At 38.7% G+C, this 26192-nt stretch overlaps 1 protein-coding gene across 3 annotated transcripts in view; it reads left to right on the top strand.

Annotated features, from left to right (window-relative positions):
* Positions 1 to 26192, top strand: part of LOC148877191 (nicotinate phosphoribosyltransferase 2-like) — a 54292-nt gene that overhangs the window by 22133 nt on the left and 5967 nt on the right. For all 3 annotated transcript variants that reach the window (XM_088982546.1, XM_088982533.1, XM_088982540.1), the window contains exons 5-11: positions 3266 to 3400; positions 3481 to 3542; positions 15006 to 15081; positions 16269 to 16370; positions 18072 to 18188; positions 19716 to 19774; positions 23215 to 23389. In XM_088982546.1, the coding sequence (XP_088838672.1) occupies positions 3266 to 3400; positions 3481 to 3542; positions 15006 to 15081; positions 16269 to 16370; positions 18072 to 18188; positions 19716 to 19774; positions 23215 to 23389 (726 nt within the window). The remainder of the gene's footprint in view (positions 1 to 3265; positions 3401 to 3480; positions 3543 to 15005; positions 15082 to 16268; positions 16371 to 18071; positions 18189 to 19715; positions 19775 to 23214; positions 23390 to 26192) is intronic.

The following is a 26192-nucleotide window of genomic DNA, read 5'->3' as shown; positions in this document are numbered from 1 at the left end:
CTGAGAAAAATATATTTGGAGGCCTTAGGATCAAATTTGAAACGATGAGGTCCAAGAATCTGAAGAAAGCAAGTGCAACCGAAGGTTTTAAGGGGAACGGTAAACAATTCTTTATCGGGGTATAGAAGGGTAAATGGAGGCTTCATGTCAAGAACCCGTGAAGGAACTCGATTAATGAGATACAGTGCTGCAAGAATAGCATCTCCCCAGAAACGAATAGGCACATTGGAGTTAAACATAATGCTTCTATCCACCTCCAATATGTGCCTATTCTTCCTCTCAACAACCCCATTCTGCTGTGGTATATAAGGACAAGTACTCTGGTGAATAATCCCATGATCAAGCAAATAAGAGGCTAATGAGTTGGTAAGTATTCTTTTGCATTATCGGATATGAAGATTTTGATTTTGACCCCAAATTGGGTTAAAAACATCTGATGAAAGATCTGGGTCAAAGCAGGTACATCATCTCGAGAACACATAAGGTAAACCCAAGAAAAACGAGTATAGTCATCAACAAACAACAAGAAATATTTGTATCACCCCATAGCAGTGATGTGATACGAGCCCCAAACATCGGTATGCACAATATCAAGAGAATTTCTACTTCTTTTGTTATTCAATGAATAAGATGTTCTACAATGCTTTGCAATCTCACAATTCTCACATCTCAAATTGGACATCTGAACAGACTCAAATAAATTTGGAAACAAACTCTTCAAAGACCGAAAGGATAAATGACCCAACCGATTATGCCAAAGCATAACCTGACTAACAGACTGAGAAACAAAGGACTTCCTATCTTCACTATCTTCCCAATGAGAACACTCTCCAAGCAGATAGATCCCATTCGTCTCACGGCCAGTTCCAATCACCTTCCTTGTCTCCAAGTCCTGAAAAACACATCGGTCAGGGAAAAAAGTTACGAAACAATTCTGATATTTTGTAATGCTACTAACTGAAAGCAAGTTAGTATTAAGCTTAGGAACATGCAGAATTGAAGATAAGGAAATGGTATTAGACAACTTGATGTCTCCCTTGCGAGAAATGGGAACAAGGGAACCATCAGCAATGGACACTTTATCTCTGCAAGAAGATAAGTGATAGGTAGTGAACAGTGATGGCAAGTCAGTTATATGGTCAGATGCACTTGGGTCTATTACCCAACAGTGTTCAGTGTTACCTGGAGTTGAAGCACGATAAGCTGAGGCCCGAGTACCTGAATGAGCAAAGGCTGATGTGGGAGGAGCTGATGGCGGTTGAGATGATTGAGCTGAATTCCCTACTTCCTTTTCCAATTGAGTCAGGGCAGCCCGGACAGCAGTTAGGGTGTCTAGAGGCGTGCCTTTTGTGCCCAATGAGGATGCACAATCAGTATTAACAACCATATTAGCATTACCCCTTTTGTTCCTGAGTTTTGCTAGAACTAGATGAGGGTGCAGCTTCCAACATGTGTCTTTAGTATGCTTAGGTTTCTTGCAATGTTCACACACTAAATCCCGCTTATCTTCCTTCTTTATATCCCTCTCCGTATCACCCCCATACTTAGGTTTAATTGCTGCCAAGGTTGGTGGTAAGGGCTGATGCTGCATCATAACCTTTCTCCTAGTCTCTTCACTATGCACTATGGAGTAGACTTGAGATAAGGTCACACTATCCCTTGTTAGTAGTTGTTGTCTCACAATATCATAGTCAGGATTCAGACCAATTAGGAATTCAAAAACCCTATTAGTTTCAACTTGCTTTCTATAAGTTTGTGCATCCTTTTGACTTTCCCACTCAAGTGTTTCTAGGTGGTCAATTTCATGCCATAGAGATTTCAAGGTAGAGAAGTAAACCGAGACTGGTTTCTCTCATTGCTTAAGGTTGTTAACCTCACACTTCAATTCATAAGCCCTAGCAACATTAAGGAGTTAGGAGTAAGTCTCTTTCATGACATCCCAGATTTCCTTGGCTGTTTTTTCCCACAAATAGTTCCAGCTGATATGTGGCTACATAGAGTTGCACAGCCATGTCATAACTAAATAGTTCTCCTGAACCCATTTGGTATAAGTTTGGTCCTCATTGGTTGGTTTTTAACATCTCCCAACAAGTAGTTGAGTTTTCCTCTACCCCCAATGGCCATCATGGCCGATTGAGCCTATTCTAAGTAGTTTGATCCATCAAACTTCATAGTTGTAATCTGAAAGGCATTCTAAGACATGTTACCAGAATTGCTAGTCCCAAAAACACTCCCCCTAATTTTTGAACTCCATTCTTGGTCAAGAATTAATAAAAAACCATTTTTTAAACTACTATATTAGAAAAACAGCACCCAAACAATTGATAACAACCGGCCTAGGTCTTCCAAAGAACAAAGAAAACAGAATTCTGTACGAAACCAATTCAAAATCTGATCTGAAACCAACAACAATTCTGAATTTTAGGGTTTTTTGTCAAAACTCTAAAGGAAAAACACATATTTTCCAGCTGCACCTCTCAGAATAGACCAAGATGATTTTTTTCAAAGTTATTCTCAAGAAAAACTTACTTTATGAAAAAAATCTTTGGCCGCCCCGCCTTCTGTTTGATGCAAAATCCTAATCTTGAGGATCCGAAGCCTTTTCTGATTCTTCCTGACTACTGGAACTCTCCCAGCCTTCTACAATCTTCTTAGTAGCAGCTGCACACTACCGGTAACCTCTAAGAATCAGCTGATCCTCCTTCTTTGTTGAAAAACTTCTAAACCTAGGAGATTCTCATGTAGTCAATCTAATTAGACTAACATCATAGCTCCTAGGTCGGCTCTGATACCAAGTAGTCGATCAAGACTACAATCAGTCTTGAATTCAAAAGAAAAAGATTGAAGAAATTTTAGAAGAGAAGAAGAAGAGAAGGAGAGAAGAGAAGAAGCACACAAAGAGATTTTTGAGAAGAGAGAGGGTTGGTCATAACATCAGTCGACCCACTCTTAATATTTATATATGTTGACTAATTGTAAAAGGGCTGAATTGCCCTTATTGCTTACATGGCAAATAAACTAATAATAAAGCGGAAATAACAAGCTGAAATAACTACCAATTAACACTGACATAACTAACAGAAATATGCTGCCATATGAACACAGTGGGGTCTACATCAGTGTTCTCTACATTTACCATATGTCATGTGTTATGAATGTAGAACCTTAATTGTGCTTATTTTCTAGACGGTAGCTAAAAGTTTGAAAGTTATTCACATGTTCTTATTTTTGAGTACATCACAGCTAAATATTTCTCCTTTTTAAGGTGGTTCAACTTTTGGAAACTCCATTTGTAAATCTTATCAACTATGCATCATTAGTGGCTACAAATGCTGCAAGACACCGATTTGTTGCAGGGAAGTCCAAAGTTCTACTTGAGTTTGGGCTTCGGAGGGCACAGGTTTGTTGATCTTTTTTCCATTTGAAAGTCATTAATCAACTTCATCTTTTTGAGGAAATCTACTCTTCTTTCTTATGTAGGGTCCTGATGGTGGAATAAGTGCATCAAAATATTGCTATATTGGTGGATTTGATGCCACAAGGTTATTCCTCTTAACAAATTGTTCTTTACCAATGATTTTAGTTTTAGGATATAATTTCTTAAATTTTGCTATCTTTTGATCTTTATCAGTCTTCTAAAATGGATGTCCATAGAAGTTACTTTCTTTCAGGTGGATGTTTGTATTCTGTAGATATGTAGCAAATTCATTTGTAGTTGCTTGTATATAAGTCACCTTATCAGGTATCATTTGTAATGATAGTGATAAGAAAATTTCCACTTGCATGGAGAACATTTGGTGTACTTTTCATTGGGGATATCCCTCTCTCAAGTTATCTTAACTCTTTTGATTATGGATTTGATCCTGGGGCATCCAGCCCATTCAAACCTGACATCCCAAAGAAAAGCCTATGAGAAGCCCTAGTCCATAGAGATCTGCAAGTCTGCAACTCTGATGTCTGATCCTCATATAGGAAGGCCATATCAACAGGAGTTATATATTTGTTCTCTAGTAGTTAGATTGTATTCTTTGCTGATTGGAATTCAGTGTTGTCAGTTTTAAGAGTTTTACCAAGGAATTATTTGTAGGAAGTTAAGTTCACCACTTTCACCTGTCCTAATTTTTATACTTTTGAGTTTTGACTTTAATACTTGTCTTTGAAAATATGTTTCAGCTATCTTTCTAATGACTCCAAGATCTCATAGATGCAGTGTGATTTAGGAAATTCATTACTAATTTATTGACATGGTGTTAGTTCATGACAGCATTGGGTTTTTATAGCAGCCAAGTATTTTTTTTTAGATTCTACATGCATGATTTATTTGAGTTTTTATTTCCTCCCCCTCCTGCCCTCCACCCCCCATAGAATGAATGCTGCTGAATATACATGATTGGCATGATTTGCTGTGAGTTAGAGAACTTTGATGGACTTCTTAAAGCCTTTTTTTTTATTATTATTTTTTATTCTAGTTTCCAAGAGAAAATTGATTATTAGGTGCAAGTGTAGTAATTATAGGAGTAGAAATCTTGGCAAGGACTACAACTGCTTTCCCTTGGAAAGGCATTCATGATTTGCTTCCGGTTTTCTCCCCTTGGATAAGGTATGATTTGAACTCTAGTAATCTCATAAAATTTTGGGAGCAGCCTTGGGTTGGGGACTCATCCCTGATGGACCAATTTCCCTCCCTATATGCCTTGTCAGATTTGAAAAATGAACCCATTTCTTCTTTCTTAGTTCCTTCTGATTCTACTTCCAGCTTTGGATGGAATCTAGGGTTGAGGAAAACAATAAGGGATACAAAATTGGGTTGTTTATCGTCCTTACTAGCCATCCTTGAAAATGTTTTCTTGGACCCGAGTATGGATGACTCCAGAATTTGGACCCCCTCCTCCACCGGTTCCTTTTCTTGTGCATCGTTTTTTGAGACTTTGGTCCAACTTCTTGCTACCTTTGGGTTGTTTGTCGTTCCCTGTTAAAGAGATTTGGAGCAAACCCATTCCTCCTCGGGTTGGTAGTTTTTGTTGGGAAACTTTCCTAGAAAGAATAAACACAAATGACATGCTTCAAAGGAAGAGACCTAATTCCTGTTTACTTCCCAATAGGTGTGTTCTTTGTAAAGCTGATGGGAAAACGGTTTACCACCTTATGGTTACTTGTCCGCTTACTAAAACTGTTTGGGAGTGGGCTTTTTCCTTTTTTGGATACACTTGGAATCCCCCCACAAGTATGCAAAGCTTGATCTCTCCTTCGTTCTCAAGATGGCCTAAGAAAAGAGGGAAGGTCATGTGGAGAAGCATTAGGGCGGCAGTGTGTTGGTCCATATGGGAAGAGAGGAACTCTCAACTTTTTTGAAATGAGTCCTTATTCAATTCGATTTGATGAATTAACCCATAAAATGTCTTATTTGAAATTGACCATTACTGGTATTTGTATAATCCAAATTCGATTCAATTACATTGAATCTCAAATTTGAACTTGATTTTTATACCATTTTGATAGGCCCCCAATTAATTTTACATACACCAAGAAGGGGAAAGGTCAGCTGGCGGCCAAGGGGGGAAATAATTGAACATGGGGGAATTTATGGCTTCTGGGAATAAGGAGAGTTTTTGTGGCATTTATAGCTTGTTAGTTGAGAATAGGAAGAGTATAGGCATTTAGCATTATAGCTTGTTAGTTGGGAATAAGAAGAGTGGGGCATTTATATTTCGGCCAGCTGGGCATTTATTATGGAAGGCAGTTATGCTATAAGATGTGTATAAAAAGGGGCTTTGGGGGATGGAGAAGACAAACTTTTGCTGAGTACAGAATTCTGAGAGCGGTTGGGAGAGCCGACAGTCTCTCGAAGAACCGACCTACTGTAAGTGATCTTCTTTTCTTCTGAATGAATATCAGTTCCCTATTGAAGTACTAGTGGTTTGGATTCTGCTGTGAGTCTGTGAACTACGTGTCAAATTTCTGGGACATATCAGTGGTATCAGAGCATGTCTTTCCTCGGCCATGGTGACAGTTAAGGAAGTGGCATCGCAGGTGGAGGGTTTCAAAGAACGCTTGACTTCTCTGCATTCTGAAGTGGATGGCTTGCATGATGATATAACAGCTGGATTGCCGAAGATCACATCCTTGGAAGGAGGCGTTCAAGACTTGGTAAGGCGTTTTGATTTGTTGTTGCAACAACAGTCCTTGTCAGCTCCTTTGTCTACAACTGACAATGTTCCTCCTGTATCCGCATCAAGTCGTGCGGCTGACAAAGGAAAAGGTGCAGCTTTCTTGACGTCCCCTTCAATGACAGCCCCAGAACATACTTCTGATTCACTTCCTCGGAAATTGGAGCTACCTATTTTTGATGGGGAAAATCCAGACGCATGGCTTTTTCGCACGGAGCGCTATTTTGAGATTAATGGCTTGCTTCCGGTGGAACGTCTGCGGGCGGCAGTGGTCTGTTTAGAGGGTGATGCATTGGCGTGGTATTATTGGGAGGATGGTTGGCGACCCTTTCGTAGCTGGGCAGAATTCAAGGAACTCTTCCTTGAACGTTTCCGATCAACTCAGGAGGGAAACTTGCAGGAGTAGCTTCTATCATTACGTCAATCCACTACTGTCAAGGAATATCGTCGCCATTCGAGGTGCTTTCTGCCCCCTTACATGTGACCTACCAGAATCAGTCCTTGAAGCAGCCTTTGTGAATGGGTTGCGCCCAGATATCCAGGCCGAACTCCGACAGATTGAACCCGTTGGGCTGATTAGAAAAATGGTTGCAGCCTCAGAAAATTGAGGAAAAGAATAAGGCCTTATGGGCCTATCAGTCCAGTTCATATACTCGTGGGCCTGCAACGTCCCTCTCGGGAACCCACTTTAACTCACGGGTTTCGCAAGTGACTACTTCTGCTGTCACCCGACCTACACGAGCCGCAATCCCTTCTTCTCTTGCATCAGCCCCTATTATTAAGGTCGCACCTTCTGCTTTCAAAAAGATGACCGACAAAGAGATGCAGCAGAAACGAGCGAAGGGTCTATGCTTCCATTGCGACGAGAAATACAGCTCGAGACATCGTTGTGCTTAGAAATCACTTCAAGTTTTATGGGTTCAAGATGATGTGGAGGAACTTGATTCTGATGCGTCTAATTGGGACTGCACTTCCGGGGACACTGAAATTGCTCCGGCTCCAGAATCAGCCACACTTTGTGTCTCGTCTCTTGTTGGGTTGTGTGCGGCAAATTCCCTTAAGGTGCGCAGACGCATTCTGTCACGTGAGGTGGTCATATTGGTAGACTCGGGTGCATCCCACAACTTTATCTCCGCAACTTTAGTGGAAGAATTGAAATTACCTCGCGCCCCTACACACGAATTTGGAGTTCAGATGGGAAATGGTGATGAGGTGAGAACTTCCGGAGTCTGCCGTCAGGTTTGCCTCAACTTACCCGAATTGGATGTCATTGTTGATTTCTTTCCCTTAAAGTTGGGTTCTACGGATGTCATTCTTGGTTTTCCTTGGTTAGCATCCCTCGGGGACTCAGTGATGAATTGGGGCAACATGTCTATGAAGCTCAATTTGGGAGGTGTCCGGGTAAAGTTGCAGGGCGACCCTTCTCTCTGTTCCTCTCAGGTATCTTTGCATGCCATGATGCACAACTTACAACATGAGGGACAAGGGGTTTTGATAGAATTAAAACAATTGTAGATAGTGGATCCTCCGCTGAACTCTGTCTTGCCTACATCCCCGCCAATCTCTGCCTTACTAGATGAGTTCAAAGATATTTTTGACATGCCTACGGGCTTACCCCCTGCACGGGCTACGGAACATGCTATTGTCTTACAGGAAGGCTCTTCTCCTATCTTTGTTCGTCCTTACAGATATCCTCAATTCCAGAAAGATGAGATTGAACGTCTTGTCTCTGAGATGCTGGCTGCGGGTATTATTCAGCCAAGTACAAGCCCCTACTCGAGCCCGGTCCTTTTAGTAAAAAAGAAAGATGGAAGTTGGCGTTTTTGTGTGGATTACAGAGCCCTTAACCGTGCTACAGTTCCGGATAAATTCCCCATTCCGGTCATCGAAGAACTTTTCGATGAGCTCCATGGTGCTTCTATTTTCAACAAAATTGATCTTAAATCGGGCTACCACCAGATTCGGGTCCGTAGTGAGGACATTCCCAAGACTGCATTTCGCACCCACGAGGGCCATTACGAATTCCTTGTCATGCCCTTTGGTCTCACCAATGCGCCCTCGACCTTCCAGTCATTAATGAATACTGTATTCCATGATTTCCTCCGTCGCTTTGTGCTGGTATTTTTTTATGATATTCTAGTTTACGGTGCTTTTGAAGCTGCCCATTTGGATCACCTTCGACAAGTCTTCTCTGTGTTGCGCGCCCACCGTCTCTTTTCCAACTCAAAGAAATGTATCTTTGCTCAGCCTAGCATTGAGTACCTGTTCATATTATTAGCGTAGCTGATATTTTTGTCGATCCTTCTAAAATCCAGGCCATGGTTGATTGGCCTCAACCATCTTCACTTAAAGCTCTTCGCGGTTTTCTGGGACTTACAGGCTATTATCGCCATTTTGTGCGTAACTATAGTAAAATAGCATGGCCATTGACGCAACAACTTAAAAAGGATGCTTTCTCATGGAATGCGGAGGCTGAGAATGCATTTCAGGAGTTGAAATGGGCTATGGCGACTGTACCAGCGTTGGCCCTTCCAGATTTTTCCCAGCCCTTCTTGATCGAGACAGATGCATCCGGGGTAGGTCTCGGGGTGGTATTAATGCAGAATAATCGGCCTATAGCTTTTTTTAGCCACAAGCTTAGCCCGTCAGCACAGTCAAAATCTGTCTATGAGAGGGAATTAATGGCCATTGTCTTTGCTATTAAAATATGGCGCCTTTATCTTCTTGGAAGACGCTTTATTGTTCGGACCGACCAGCGGAGTCTCAAGTATCTGTTGGAGCAGCGGATTGTCGAAGGTGAGCATCATAAGTGGCTTCTTAAGCTTATGAATTATGACTTCGAGATTCAGTACAAACCGGGTGCCGATAATACCGTAGCTGAAGCCCTATCCAGAGTTTCTACCGAAATGCACTTAAACTCACTTACAATACCTATTTTTCTTGATTTTGATGACCTTAAGGAGCAAATTGATGATGATCCTTTTCTGGCCAACATCAAGCATACCATACAATAGGATCCGACTGCCTATCCTGCCTATTCTTTAGTTGGAGAACACCTACGTTATCATGGTAAATTGGTTTTGCCGGCTTCTTCCCCATTTATCCCCCTCTTACTTAAGGAGTTTCATTCGGAAGTTGTGGGAGGACACGCGGGTATCTGCCGGACATATAGGCGCATAGTAGCTGAATTTTACTGGTGGGGGATAAGGCATTCTGTCCAGGAGTTTGTGCAGGCCTGTGATGTGTGTCAACACAGTAAATATGAAGCCATGTCCCCTGTTGGCCTTTTACAACCTTTACCTGTTAGTGCAGTTCATCAGAAGTTCCTTTACCAATCCCATTAAGTGAAGAAGGGTGTAATGGGGAAGGTTGTCAAAGGTGCAGGGATGTGAGAGTCTATCGCAAATGATGAAGACAGGTTGATTTCGGACATCAGTAGTGCATGTTAGTCCTAGTCTCCTCTACAGATCCAGATCCCAGTACCACAGTAGCCCCAGTTCCTTTTGCAGATCCAAATCCAGGTACCACAGATACTACAGATGAGAGGCATCCCACCATGGAGCCTTCACCTTCGTTAGATGATCTTGATCTTCCCATAGTAGTTTGTAAGGGCAAGCATCGTTGTACCACATCCACAGCTCAACATTTCTCAGTTCTTGTCCTATGATCATTTGTCTCCCTCCTATAAGTTTTTTCTCGCATCCATTGCTGATATTCCCATTCCCAGAACAATACAGGAAGCATTGGAAGTACCGGAATGGAAAGATGCAATAAAAGCAAAAATGGATGCCCTCATTAGAAACAATACTTGGGAGATAATTGATCAGCCTAAAGGTAAGAAACCGGTTGGATGTGGATGGGTATTCACTGTGAAACATAATATTGATGGTTCTATTGAAAGGTATAAGGCCGGGTTAGTTGCAAAAGGATTTACTCAGACATATGGCATTGACTACTTAGAAACTTTTGCACCAGTAGCAAAGTTGACCACTATCAGAGTCCTATTATCTCTTGCAGCTAGTTACTCTTGGCCGTTGTATCAGATGGATGTTAAAAACGCCTTTCTCAATGGAGACTTGCAGGAAGAAGTTTACATGCAGTTGCGTCCTGGATTTTATGGTACGAAGACAAAAAAAAGGCTTTCCGGTTGAACAAAGCTTTATATGGACTAAAACAGTCCCCCAGAGCTTGGTTTGACAGATTCAGACGAGTCCTTGATAGGTTCGGATATGTACAAGCCCAGTCAGACCACACCTTGTTTATTAAGAGAGTGGATTCTTCCATAACTTTGCTTGTTGCGTATGTGGACGATATTGTAGTAACAGGGAGTGATACTGGTGAAATTGAGTCTCTTAAGCAACTTCTTTAACAAAAGTTTGAGGTGAAAGATCTAGGGGAACTACGATACTTCTTAGGTATCGAGGTAGCTAAATCCAAGCATGGGATTTTTATCTCTCAACGAAAGTATGTCCTTTATTTGCTAGAAGAAACAGGAAAGTTGGGAGTTAAGCCTACGGACACACCTATTAAACAGAACCATAGGATTAGTGCAGAGGGTGGAGAGCCTCTTGAAGATAATAAAGCTATGTTCCAACAGTTAGTTGGAAAACTTCTCTATCTTTGCCTCACACGACCTGACATTAGTTATGTAGTCAGTGTAGTAAGTCAGTATATGCACTCTCCCAGAACTACTCATCTCCTTGCAGTTGAGAGGATATTAACATATTTGAAGAGGTCCCCAGGAAAAGGCATTTTGTTCAAGAAAAATGACCACATGAAGATAGAAGTCTACACAGATGCTGATTGGGCTGGGTGTGTTGATGATCGAAGATCTACCTCTGGATATTGTGCCTTTGTAGGGGGTAATCTGGTCTCCTGGAAGAGTAAGAAACTAAGTGTTGTCTCTCGTTCCAGTGCTAAAGCTGAATATAGGTCCATGGCAAATGGTGTGGTTGAGATTCTATGATTAAGATCATTACTTGAGGAATTGGGTATTGCTTATGAGAAACCCCTAATGTTGTATGTGATAACCAGGCCGCCATTAATATAGCCCATAATCCAGTACAACATGACAGAACTAAGCATATTGAAGTGGATCGGCATTTTATTAGAGAAAGGGTTACATCTCAAGAAGTATGCCTCCCCTACATCACCTCCGACATGCAACTTGCAGACCTTCTCACCAAGGCTGTTTCAAGAAAGAAGTTAGAAGAAGACCTATGTCTACTCCCAACTTGAGGGGGAGTGTAAGGAAGTGTGGGCCCCACATTAGTGTACTGGTGTGACAGCCTGAGTTGTACTTAGATTAATTAAGTCATTGATTAGGATCAGCTTTCCTAGTAGGATTAGTTTTAATCCTATTCTATCTTATCTAGGATTAGTTTTTAATTATCTTATCTTGCCATGTAAGCATTAAAGTTCTTTTACAATTAGGAAACTTTGTATATAAATTCAAAGGGTGGGGTGGCTGTTTTAACACAACCAACCACTCTCTTCTCCTAAAACCCTTCCACGAGTTCCTCTTCTTCATCTCATCTCTTCTCTTCTCTTCTCTTCTCTTCTAATTTCTTTTATTTACTGTTCAAATCTGTAGTCTTGTACGACTACTGGAAACTCAACCCTCAAGGATCGTTTTCCGCCTTTGCATTCCCTCTCTCACTTCAAAAAATGAACCTATTCAAAGATTTGTCTCATTTTCCTCTTCTTCTGGTTTCAGTTAGGATTTGGGTTTCAGGAGAGATTTAAGAGATTCTAAGCTTGACCAGACAACACAGTTACTTTGCTTGCTTTATTCTATCTGTCTAGACCCTTCTAAACCTAGGGGTGCAACTTGCGCGGGCCCAGCCCAAGCCCAAACTGGCCCAACCTAGAATTTTACACGAGCTAGGCTTGGATTTTCGGTCCTTGGGTTGGGCTTGGGTCCAAGAAGTCAGGCTTTTTTATTTTTCGGGCTGGGCTCAGGCCTAGCCCTTAGGTAGTCCAAACCTGGCCCAGAAATATACAATTCTACATATACATGTATATATATGTAAATGTTGCATACATATATACATACATATTTGTATATATAACATTTGTATAGATATTTTGCATACATATTTACATACATACATAAATATATGTATATATGTTTGCATAAATACATTTACCTGGGCTCATTGACCAACCCGAGCCCGGCCCGGGCTTGAGCCCAACCGAGGTGCACCATATTACAGGGCGGGCTGGGCTCGGTTTGGGAAAATCGGGCTTGACCTCGAGCTCGGGCCTTAAGACCAAATTTTAGGGTCGAGCCTGGGTTGACCATAAACTCAGCCCAACCCGCCCAACTTGCACCCCTATCTAAACCTGATACTCATATTTGGTCCCCTAACCCTTCGGGTTCTTTCTCTTGCGCCTCCTTTTTCTCTTCCTTACGCTCTGTTTTCCTGGTTCCATTTGTTATATTCAGCACTCTTAGAATGTGGTTCTTTGATTCTCCCATTTATATAACATATCTTTCTCCTTGCAGTGATGTACAACTTGATCCCTCTTGACCACTCTAAATAATTTAAACCATTAAGAGGAATAACAGCCATGGGAAAGGATAGGTCCACACCCCCACTCATTCCATTCAGCATTGAGGAAACATCGGATGCAGCAGAATCTTCACTATTTCATGATTTCAGATTCAAAAACAACTCGTAAATGGGGTACACAGCCTTAAAGAAATTCAACACTGAGGGGGAACGGATTTTTTATTTTTTTGTCAGAAACACACCTTTTGTAAAAACATAGGTGCTGTTACAGCACTAACAGGTCATCCCTTGATTTACAAGCTCAACACAAGTGTTGCCACAGTGCATACAAGTCATCTCTTGACCTACGCATCAACAGGACTGCTGTTACAGCAAGTACTGGTCACTTTCTGACCTTCAGTTCACCATAAAAGCTGTTGTTGTAGCACACAAGAGGTACTGGTCACTTTCTGACCCTCAGTTCACCATAAAAGCTATTGTTGCAGCACACAAAAGGTCCTCACGACCTACAGTTTCACAGGGATCAGCCGGCCCCACAAAAAGGGAAAGAAAGAGGTGCTGATCACCTCACATACAATCAGAAGACCTAGTACAGGTTCTGCACTAGCACACAACCAGAAAAAAAAAAGGTAAGAGAGACAGAGAAAAGTTACTTCAGTGTGTGAGATCTTCAATCAGCCGAACAGTAGATGAGGGCGGAAGATCTGGAAATCTGGTGCGAAGAAGAAAAAAAACTGTTCACTCGACTTCTTTCAGATCTGATAGTCCCGCTCTGATACCATGTTATGCAGGGGAGAAGAATGGAAGAAGAGAGAAAAGAGAGAGAGAGAGAAGAAGAGAGAAGGGAGAAGAGAGAACTGAGAGCAAAAGATGCTGCTGGCGGCACAGATTTTTTAATATATATACTAGGGCGACAGCAACTAAAATAAAAAAGAGTAAAAGTACAATAGTACCCCTGCGGTACTATACATAGGAAAAATAACAGCTGTTAACAAGTCACATTGGATCTTTTTACTCTCTCTAAATGCTTGTCTGTATTTCCAGGGGGCTGAATTGATTCTCTTTGTCCAAGCAATTACTAATTGTGAGTCTCCTTCAATTTCCAGTTCCCTGATTTCAACTTGTGCAGCAAGTCTCATTCCTTGTGGCAGAGCCCATGTTTCAGCTTGAACTGAATCTCCAAAGCCATGACCAGAACACAGGGCCACTACCTCTCCTTGGTTATTTCGCAATACACCCCTATGCCTGCTCTTCTTGGGTTGCTAATCAAGCTGCCATCAAAATTCAGTTTCATGCTATTCCCAGCTGGTGGTCTTCAATCCATCTGCACTTTTCTACAAATCTATCTGATTGCGCCACGGCAGTTCAAGCCCTTAAAAAGTGTCATTGGTTGAGAACTCATGGAAAGAGTCCATGGTCTTTATCCAATGTGCTGTCTTGACAGTTATGAGGCCCTAGGATTCCTTTCCCCAATCTACTGATTTTCCCTCTTTTTCTCCCTCTTCTGTCTCTCACATTTTTCATACGAAACCCCACAATCTAGGTTTTCAATCTCCCTCATTCCTCTCTCTCTCTCTCTCTTTTTATTTCCTTCCTACGATAGACCTTCGTCTTGGCAGATTCTCCTTTTGAACTCTTGGGTTTCTTCTCCTTCTTCTTTGTTTGCTCATTATATTTTTTTTCTCCCTTCTCCTTATTCAAGTCATTGTTGTCCTCTTTCTCTGTTGGTTCTAAGGTTGTCCTCTGCATTTCTAACCTGTTCTCACTCTTCTCCAATTCAACTAAACCTGCTAATTGTCTGAATACCAAATCCATGATCTCCTCACTTCTCTTTCTCCCTTTACCACACCTATGGGTAAGAGTTCATATCAAGTAGACACAGATAGCTGGATCTGCAAAGACAGTAGCGGAGGGGCCACTGGCCAGCATTAGCTTGAGTAGAAACAAAACCAGAGGGTGGAATAGAGAAGTGACAAGAGGGGGAACATACCTTGGGCAACCATGATTAGGCACCTACCTAGGCGACTAGGTGACTAGGTGCTCCAGTCTCCCAGAAATGACTAAATGCCTTGACAACTGTGTTTTCAAATTTTGTGAGTTTTACTTGGATTTGCCTCTTTGGCCACAAATTCAATTGAGAATTTTATTTAGGTTCACAATTTTTCTTAAGTATTGTTAGTTTCTTTTTATACCTTGCTCTGATGGTCATTTTAAGTATAACCTAGCTATGTTTCTTGCATTCTTTTTACCTTATTATATCCTAGTTGATTTTAGTAACTTTTAGCATGCTTCTCATGTCCATGTTTGCATCTTGTATTGACAGCAATGTTGCAGCTGGGAGGCTTTTTGGGATACCACTTCGTGGAACACATTCTCATGCTTTTGTTAGCTCATTCATGGTTGGTAGTTATATTGTTACTAGGACAGCATTTAAGGTTGTTTGCATTGTTGTCATTGTATCAATATTGTGGTTTCTTTTTTTCTTTTTTTTCTTTTGATAAACAACAACAACAGGATTTTATTTAAGATGAAATGATCGCTCCCTACTACCCTGAAAAAGGATTGCCGGATCCAACAATATTATCGACCTTGGATTTTCTTGTTTAACCAACATTTTTTGTGGACAGGATTTTATAAAGTAATATCAATGTTGTGATTACAAAAAAGACATTGGATACATTTTCTTGGCCTGATCTTCATTTTTAAGTGCTAATAGATATTCAATCCTGATGACTTGGTCTGAAGGGCCTTTTATTTTGATCATTTTTTTTTTAGTTGGGAAATAAGTTATCCTCAAATTTGATCCGATGCCATCTTTGAGATTATTTTATCATGTGAAAAAATTTGTGTAATAGAATGATTGGATCTGCAGATGGGAGGGTATGCTGCATATATATGCAAGCAATGGATACTTTATATGTCCAGAGCTGTCGCCTTGCACTTTTTGTCATGCTAGAGAGGATAGGTGTTTAGCTTCTAGAGGGAACTGTTAGGGACTGCCTAACTCTGGGACTCTTTCGAGGGAGCCTGCCTCCACTTGTCTAGTTTGTTCTAGTGGTTGGCTGTAAGTTACATTCTTTAAAGGCTGGCGTGGCCTTTTCTTGTACACTTGTATTCCCTTTATTTGTGTCTCAACAGGAACATCCTGTTCTAGTTGGTTCCAAATCAGCCAATGTCTTTGCTGATTCCTTAGTTCAACAAGTATAGATAAAGGAGATACAGTGGGGATTGGTTTGTCTGAGCTAGCCATGGGTTTATTTGGGTGGCTGGTGGGCAGGTCAGCCTAGGGGTGGTGGCTGCTTCTTTCTTCTATTGGTTGTAATTTTTTTTTTGCCTCTTTTTCTTGTGAGTAATAAATTTCTCCTCGTTGATATTTGTTACTTTTTCAACTTTACATTTGGGACACACTGACGTCGTTAACTGTTTACTTTATGTGCTTATCAGTGCCTATGATTCAACATGGCAACTTCTATTCATCATTATATTATGTAAATCATTTTATCGCAATTTTATACTTGCAGTAACCTGTCTGTATTTTCTTGTGTAAGTTGTTTTTCCTTGTTCTCACTTATCAACTGATGTGCAGAGTCCTGATGAAATTATTGACAAATCACTTCGTAGTAGTGATGGCACAGGTACCTGTGAAGATTTTGTTAGTCTGGTGCAGACCTGGCTAAGAAAAATTCAGGTTGTTTTTTTGTTGAAAGGATTTCTATATAGTTCTTTCTTGTCCATTTTAACTAAGTTTAGTCTTTGTTGATGTTTTCTTATATTTGTAGTTAGAAACAACTGAGTAGACTTGCATCTTGCTAAGTTGTTACATTCTACTACATTGATGCCATGCGGTTTCCTTTGCTTTAAGATAATTACAGTTACTGGCTTACAGCTCTATTATTCAATTAATTGTGCAAACCTGCCAAATTACCAGAATTATTGTCTTTTTTTTTCTATATTGACAATATTGTGTCTGATTTGTTGTTGCAGAGCAAAGATTGAGCTTTTAAATAGGTTATACTAATATTTGATAGGAATTTGCTAGCACCATTGTTTAAAGATTCAACATATTTGACTAGACTATGAAGTGGTTCCATTTCCATGTATTCTGATGCTTTTTCCGATTGTACAATATGTAAGGCAGCGACATTGATTGAAATTTATGGATGATATTTCCAAAGGCTCCAACCAATGACAGGTTTATGGACTTCCAAAGTAATTTAACCTTCAATACCAAATAGATGACCCATCCAAGACAAGAATGTATTCTTCAACCAACGTAAACTAGTCAGAGTAAGAAGAGGAAACACCACAGAGAGAAAATGCCTATGGTTTAGAAGTTAAAATCAGAGTTAGGTATGGATGTAGTGAGTAATAGGAAATGGTATCATATTGGCAGTACCAATATAAACAGTGTGGACTCTATTCTGAGCTGTAATAATATTTGGATACCTGAACATTGCATACCTATTTGAATTGGTCACACTATAAGACACTGATATGATTACAAACATGGCAATGCTGGATGCTGCATGTTACTTCTAGGTTATAAGTTTATTGTATTTGTGTGTTTTTCTTAACTCCTATAATCAAAGTTTCTGTTTTCTCACACAAGTAGATAATTGGTATGCTTCAACAAATTTTACTATAAGAAACTAGTCAAGCATTAGAAGTTGCATTGAGTTTAACTAGATACAAGTGTAGCTTAAAGAATATCTGTTAGTACCAACTTAGTGAGGGTATTTTAGTCTTTTACCCTATTTAATTCTATGTAACTGGACTGTTATATCCTAATTTGTGTCCCATACTTAAATAGGGGCACAATGGTCTTTGTACTTAATCCATAGATAATGACTGACTGGAGGAGAACTACTCTTCTCAATCAACCATACTTCTCCTTGCTTCACCTATTTTCTCTACTGTTTTGCTGCTACATTTTTCTTGACTTCTGGGTATAATGTCAAGTTTGAACCCTTAATACAACATCAACATCTAGGATAGAAAGCTACTTTCGCATCTCATAGTCCATGCCAGTATCCATATATGGGAATCTTAGCTAAACCAGGGTTTCAAACATGCAGGTTTTCAAGTAAACTTTTTGTTAGCGTTTACTGATATTATATCAACTCATGATATGTTGCTTTGGCCTTTAAAGCCAAGACTATCTGTTTTAGCTTAATGGCACATACTGAAACTCCATGCTTTTGTTGAAAAAGATTCAGAATTACTTTCTGTTTTTCTCCTCTCTTTTCTGTGCGTTGTATTTGAACCATTTGTGAACATGGATAATGGTTGTCTATTGAGAATATGTTGTAATGTTGCTGTTTATCTGTCTTCTTTTGTTCTTAGTTCACCATTTGACTTTTCATGGGATCTGTCTGCACATGATCTTCAGTGGGCAGATTCATTGCGTGGTGTTTTTGGTGAGACCAATCAAAGTGAATTGGCAGCTTTTACCTCGTATGCATTGGCATTCCCCCACAACTTTCTAGCCCTTGTGGACACATATGATGTAAGCCAACTTGTTTCAGAATACGAAGAATCTGCTTATGTTATTAACTTGTCATTTTGTTATTTTTAATCTTTAGTCTACCATAATCAATCTCTATTTTTTATATCTTTGGTGTTATCTAAAATGCCATTTTTTATTAAAAGTAATATTTATGACAATGATTATAGATGTTACAAGGTCCCACTACTGCATGACATTATCATTATATCTATAGTACTTTGAAAAGCATGAATAGCCATAAAAATATTTCTGGAATTTTCTCAAGACAAAATTTACCCCTCCATATTTAAATTTATTGATAAAACTAGAGGGCAAATAAGGTAACCGGTTATTGATATTAAATGAGTCGAAAAAGGTAATATTAAAATATTCAATGCATTGAATTCTCTCTCATTAAATCAAACATTTAAGTTATTAACTTGTATTTACCTTCATTGAATCATATATTTAAGGCATTTTTGTTTCTTGTCGTTATTAAATTCTATTAATTAAATCCATACATAATAAATTAATAATTTCAATAACACAAAAACTTGTACTTTTAAAATATACCTAAAAAAATAGTGGTTTCATCTAGGTGGTGGTAAGAAATTAAACCATTTTGTGTCAAATGGGCCAATCCATGTTTCCACAATTAAATAGTAAAATTCAAAAATAGATAAAATGCAAAATAAATATAGAAATTCAAAAATAAGAAATAATTTTATCAATGGTGAAAATGTAATACAAACTTTAATGTAATCCTAGAAATCAAACTTTTTCTTTTTTGGGTGGTGGTTAGTGTTTGGGTTAAATGAATCAATCGATGATATGATACTCTTTAAGGAAAATCATGATGTCATAATTGAATAATAAATATTTTAAAAAAGATAAAACACAAAAAAATGAAAAAGTACAGAATTTTGTAAAAAATATTTGAGAATATTTCTAATGTTATATATGGGTCATATTAAATAAAATAATTGTTAATATAAAGATTATTTTTATTTATGACAAATGGAATACAAAATTTAATAATAATGATAATAATAATAATAATAATAATAATTGTTATTGTAATTTAAAATTTCCATGTGCAGTTCAATGCACACACACATTACTACAAGCATTTAAATTTATTTTTAATCATATTGTTACTTTTGTTAATTTTCAATTTCTATCTTTAAAATTCAAGTAATTAATATGAAGAAAAATATCTCACATGCAACGCATGTGCTTAATTACTAGTACTCTATATAAACCAATATTGATCCTTACTTCGTTTAATACCCCCAGTATGGTCCACAAAGTTAATTATTGTTATTATGTGGTCAACAGTATCACAATGATGCTTGTGTTCACCAATTAGTATGTTGTTTGTTATCATTTCAAGCACTATAGATTTTTTTTAGAAGGCAATATCTGTTATTTCTTACCATCATAATGGTATTAGTTATTTCACATTTTACAACTTGAACTTGCATGTTTGATCTAGCTGCATCTCATTTTCATGTTTGATAATGGTTCTGTTGGAATCCTTCTTGTCAGGTTATGAAGAGCGGTGTTCCCAATTTCTGTGCAGTTGCTTTAGCACTTTCTGATTTGGGGTATGTTTGGAATGTTTAAACATTCATAAAAAATATTTTTTATCAGTAAAATCCCTCTCCTAAATGTTGGTGTGAAGATTTGCTTTGACAGATAGTTTCTTCTGTATTGTTAGTTTTAGTCAATTCTTTTCTTTTAAATATCAAATCATTCATCTAAGCTTGCACTGCTTCATAAATGAATATTATCTTTAAATGGGATGGGTAACCCAAGAAGACTCCCCCTCTCAGATAAAATTAACCTTATGCAATCATGCAAAGAATGAAGTAACGTAAATAAATAATCAATAAATCAAAGCTCTAATCTAAATACAACTTTCTTCTCTCAACAATACTCGTAGCCAAATTGTCAACAGGAGAATTAGCAACCTAGGAATTTGATTGAGTAAAGGACAGTCAAGATGGCTCTTGGATTAGAGCTCAGATGATTGTGTCAATGAAAGGTATTTTGGACTGTTTTCTGTAGGACATGGCCTAGTAGTCTGTTTTTTCTAGTCATAGCTTATTTTTAAATTATATTCATGTATGCATGTATAGGTTTGTGCTTTTGTGTGTGCATCTCTTTCACATTTTTGGCAATCAATTGATTGATGTTTTAATTGAATTCGTATGCTTATTGTTCTGTTGAGTGATTCTCATAAAACCCTAGATGGTCCTAGGTACCTTATTAGACAAATTTGCAATTTGTTGAGATTTCACAATAACAGTCTCTGATGTGATATTTTCTGCACAAGGAAACATTTCCTGGAACTTCAGGTTTAGGAAAGGTTTACTTAAGAGAGAATCGGATGAATCTGTGACATCTCATATTCTTATTCTCTCTTGCCCTTTCTCTTGTAAGGTCTGGAATCATTTCTCTCTGTTTGGAAGAGGTGGAATACTCCACAAAGTATCTTGGATTTGTTGGAAAACAAAGAACTGACAGTGGAAACCCTTATTGAGTTAATTGAAATTAAAGCTGCCCATTGGGTATTGGTATGCGAAGAAATCCGTGGGGTAGGCATGGATGATATTCTTAGAGGTTGGCATATAATAGCCAATTTTTCTATTGCTAGACCACAAAGAATGATCACTTGGCAACCTCTTGAAGCTAGGCAGGCTCAAATTCAATTTTGACGGATGCTCCTTAGGCAACCCTGGAGAGTCTGGTGTGGGAGGTGTGGTAAGGGATGAGTTTGGAAACGTTATATTAAATTTCTCAGGTGCTATTTGATACTGTGCAACATTGGATTTAGTTTTTCAGGTGCTATTGGGTAGGGGTGGCAATTTTTCACCCAACCTGCTGAACCCACCCAGTATCTAACCCACCCAACCCGTCCATTTACTTAGTGGGTTGTGTGATCAACCCATCACCCAACCCACCCATTTAAATGGGTTGGGTTGTGGATAACCATTGGGTTAACCATTACAGACATATGTATAATTAATGCATTAATTTTCTATTAATTATTGACTAAATTTAGTTTTGTCTTGAATCAATACGCTTCACCCAACATAAATCCAAATCAATTTGACCTGAGTTTGGACCAGTTCAACGCGGTTTGACTCGATCCAGCATATACCGATCTGGGGTGACCCGAATCTGAAATGGACCCCGGGCGGGATGGTTCGGTACTGCTTGCTCTACCTGGCTTGGGTTGTCCGGTCCAACCAGTATTCACACAGCCCTACCCAACCCGGTACAAGCCGGTCCGAGTTAACCCGAATCCGGTCCAACCAGTATTCACACAGCCCTACCCAACCCGGTACAAGTCGATTCGAGTTAACCCGAATCCGAAACGGTTTTGGGTGGGATGGTTTAGTGTCCGTGTGCTTTGCCCGGTCTGGACCGTCCGCCTGGCCAATATCCACCCAATCTGACCCGAATCCATACGACCTGATTTACTTACGCCAACCCGCTTTGGGCTAGTTGGTTTGGTCCCAAACCCGTGCACAAACCTGATATGGTCGGTCTGGTCTGGTCCGACCGGACTGATCCAGATCTAAGTGGTTCAACCACCCTTGATGTGATTAGCTCGAAGATAATCCAATTAGATAGTTCAAGTTGGTCTGACCGGTTTGAACCTAAGTGGTTCGGTCAAACCCAAAATCCAAACATAGTCAAATGGCTTCACCGCTTGTGTAAAAATAACATGCATGTAATGTGATTTGAACCTTCACTTGTGTAGTAACTACAATTACCACCAAGCTATGACCAACTTATTTGTTAAGAGAGAGTTAGTTTGTTTTTTAAGTCCATAAGTATAAGATTAATGGGTTTGGGCTGGTTGAATTGGGTTAAAGTGGGTTTGGGTTGAACCCAACCCACTTAATTTTATATAACTGGGTCATTAATGGGTTGGCGGGTTAGATGGGTTGGGTTGAAGCTCAATCCAAACCAAACCCAACCCAACCCGCCCAATTGCCACCGCTACTATTGGGTATGGTATTTCATTGACAGCAGAGTTGACTGCCCTAATCAAAGGACTCAAGTTGCTAGCTTTACAGAATTGGAAGGATGTGCTCATCGAAGGAGACTGTAATGTGGTTATTATTTGGCTCATTTCAGAGGAGGACCCTCCCTGGAGATTCAGATTTTTGGTTAGGGAAGCCTCTTTGTTGGGTAGAAGCCTGAACTGCTTGTTCAGGTGTTGCCAGGTCAGCCAATTTCCTTGCTGATAGCTTATCCAGGGCAATAGTAATTAGTCAAGGGTGCGATTGGGGGATGCCAGGTCCAGGGGCCCTATTGTAACTGGAATTGTTGTTAGTGGTTATGTATTGTGAGCTCTGTGCTGTTTCTTTGTACTGCACCTGCTGCCTTTTTTGGGCTGTCCAGGTTTTCTTTCATGTTTCTTTTATACAAATCCTGTTAATTTTATAAAAATACTTCTAGATTTAATCACTCTTTACTGTTCACCCTAATCGTCATCCTTAAACCTTTTGTAGACCAAACAGCATCCTCAAAAGTCCTAACTTTAAACCTAAGAAGTGGTTATCATTTAGTTACCTAATCTGGGTGCTAAATCTTACAACAATTGGTATTACCTGTTCACCATGCACTCTGTCCTACATCATCTAGAACATAATGATTGATATCATTTTCTAGCTTATACTTTTACCTCTAAAATTAACAAGGCAGTCCCACACATCCATAGCCTTATAAAAGGAACATTTTTAATTCCTCTTCTCAATACCATCCAAGAAAGAAACTTTTCTAACTCCCACACTTCTGGCTGATCACTTGTGGTGGTATTGACTATTGAGAACAAGAAAAGTTCCTTTTTTGGATGGTATTGAAAAGAGGAATTAAGATTTTTATTTTTTAGATTTTTCTCTATAGCTTATGAGTATTCATGCAATTATTTTAACTTTATCAAATAGCAAGTAAAGATTTTATTGTTATTATTATTATTATTATTATTATTATTATTATTATTATTATTATTATTTATTTTTTTGTACAGGTACAAAGCAGTTGGCATTAGGTTGGACTCTGGTGACCTTGCATATTTGTCTATTGAGGCTAGGAAGTTCTTCCGTGCAATTGAAAAGGAATTCGGAATGCCTGGTTTTGGAAATATGACCATTACTGCTAGTAACGACCTCAACGAGGAAACTTTGGATGCATTAAACAAGCAGGTAACAAATCTGAACCATTTTTAGTAGGTGGCTAGGCAATGCATGGGCGTTTTGGCCTGGAAAGGCAAGTTGTTGCCCAGGAAACAACTAGGCATCACTTAGGTCTGATAAACATGAATAAAATAAATAGACATTAAGTCAATAAATGTTGAAATGACAACCCACAGTTTTTGTAATAACCTTCTTGGTTCAAAGGAAAATGGACATACCCAAAGGTCAGGTCTTTATCCAGTTCATCCCTCCCAAGACCTCATATTTTCAGTACCAACATTGAGCAATGGCCCTTCTAACAACTAATAAACCAACTAGCCATTTGGGATCTTATTACCAGCTGTCCATTATGATACTGGATACAGTACATGGCTAGCGTGTATGATATAAGCATATTTTAACAAATTATACTATAAAAATAATCTTTACATGATAAAAATTTAATTAAATTGGTGAAGACAAAATATTTAGCTACAAAAACTAGATATAAATGCATGATACAAATATATTAAACGGGGATATCCATACCCATATCCATGTCCAGGATTTTAGGAAATGGAGACTTGCTGCGTTTCCTGTATTTGTGCCAGTCTTCATGTCCACATCTGGGCATCATAACTAGTCCATTGACTTATCATTTTAGGCTTTTCAATATTTCCACACACCAAAAAGTGCTTGTATGGTTGTAGTATTTTTTCATATTGGAAAAATTATGGTACATATAAATTGTTCACCTTTTCCTATATAATGATAATGATACTTCAGGCAAGATTTTAGTCTTGTATCTGCGTTTCCTGTATTTGTGCCAGTCTTCATGTCCACATCTGGGCATCATAACTAGTCCATTGACTTATCATTTTAGGCTTTTCAATATTTCCACACACCAAAAAGTGCTTGTATGGTTGTAGTATTTTTTCATATTGGAAAAATTATGGTACATATAAATTGTTCACCTTTTCCTATATAATGATAATGATACTTCAGGCAAGATTTTAGTCTTGATGATGAAATTTAGTTTGGAAAACGAAATATAAACACATACTATAAGCATATTACATGGGATACCCATACCTATATCTGTGTCTAGGATTTTAGCTTGGAAAACTATGCACTTTTACCCTTATTTTCCCTACATTTTGGTTAATTAAAAGACCTGAGCTTCTTTCTTTTATATTCTCCGCTGTCTGTTTTCTCTAGCTAATGACTTCATTACAAGTGAGAGATTATCAATTAGATTACTCAGGTTAGTTGCAAAAAGTTAGGTTTGTATCTAGTCCACTCCTCCCAAGATCCTAGATAACTGGGACCAACATTGTGTAATTTTTTTTACTCAGGTTAATTAAAAATTATCTCTGCACTATTTCCCTCTTCCCTCTCCATGGGCATCTTTATTCTCTTCCCAATATATTTATCCATGTGACACAGAAAAGGAAGCAAGGAAAGAATCCATGGAGAGATAAATCAGTTTTCCTATTACTAAAGCAATTTCAAAATTTTTGGGTGTTATATTCCTTAAAAATAAGGGTTTAAGTCTTTTAGATATTTATTGATTTCAGTAAATCAAAATTACTATTTATGATACTTTTGGACTCACTATTTATAGTAATTCTCTTAATTACTATTTATAGTAAACTTGTGATTTACTATTTTTAATAGTTCTATTCTTTCTGTACTAAAGTTTTAGTAGGATTAGGAAAGTGTTATTAGTGTTGATTTAGGATCTAGAGTCTTTACTTAAGTGTCCCTATTGGTTATTTATAGGTTTGTTTTAGTTCTTAAGCAATTAGAAGTTACTTTTGAGTCAGTTTACTAGTCCAAATTGGAGTTTGTAGAAGGACATTTCTCTCACTTGTTTCTTCTTCTAAGTGACCTATCCCATTGCTTTTTACCATAACAGCAAGAGCTTTTCTCTTTTTCTCTAATCTCTTGCTCATTTGGTGGACAGCAAGCTATCTACTTGCTTCTCTATCCCTATTCTTCATCATTAAGCACCTAAAGCCCCTCCTTCACCCCACAAAGCCCACTATCACCGGGTCTGAAATTTATAAGACCCTGTTCTACATCACCATCTCTTATGCTTAGATCGTAACATATTTGTAATAATTCATTCGTAACTATTATCCCACTCATGCACAAATCCCATTCACTCTGTACCATCTATATGTAGTGTTGATGGAATACACTCTGGTCAACAGTATGACTATAGGGACACGTTTGAAATCATACTTTTGGTTCTTCCCTTTTGTAAATTAATGGGACTAGTGAAATTCACAATCTACCCGTTATGATGTATTTAGTTGGAACATTTTGTCTTGGTTGTATCAAGTCCAAGAACAAATTCCAGCATAGTGATTTTTTGATGGGTCAATTATCCTGCTTGTAGACCCTGGATTTAAAGGGCCATACCTGGTTATCCAGGGTCTTGGGAGGTGAGCTGGATATGGACCTAACATTTGGCACTTTTGCACAAAGTGACCGCTTTTAGGCTATAATCTGCATTCTCATGTTTGGCAGCCCAAGATCTATACAATTGCAGCAAGCAATGTCCCCTACCATGGGTTTATTCTATAAAAATACTTAATATAAGGGATGGATAGGAATGCCAACAGGTTGGGTTCGGCATAGGTTTTTCTCAACATGAACCCAACCCAAAGCTACTTTAACCTGACCCATCACGACCAAACAAAACAGGATGCCAAATCAACCCTGCCCTGCCATACGCGTAGTACATTGTATACCTATAGTCAACAAAGCCATATTTACAAATGTTTCAATGCTACAATGTCAATAAGTTGGGTTTGATATGGGTCAG

Source organism: Nelumbo lutea, chromosome 1 (assembly GCF_056320005.1).
Source record: "Nelumbo lutea isolate HS-2025 chromosome 1, American lotus-T2T, whole genome shotgun sequence".
NCBI lineage: Eukaryota > Viridiplantae > Streptophyta > Magnoliopsida > Proteales > Nelumbonaceae > Nelumbo > Nelumbo lutea.
This window is presented reverse-complemented; position numbering and strand designations above follow the sequence as displayed.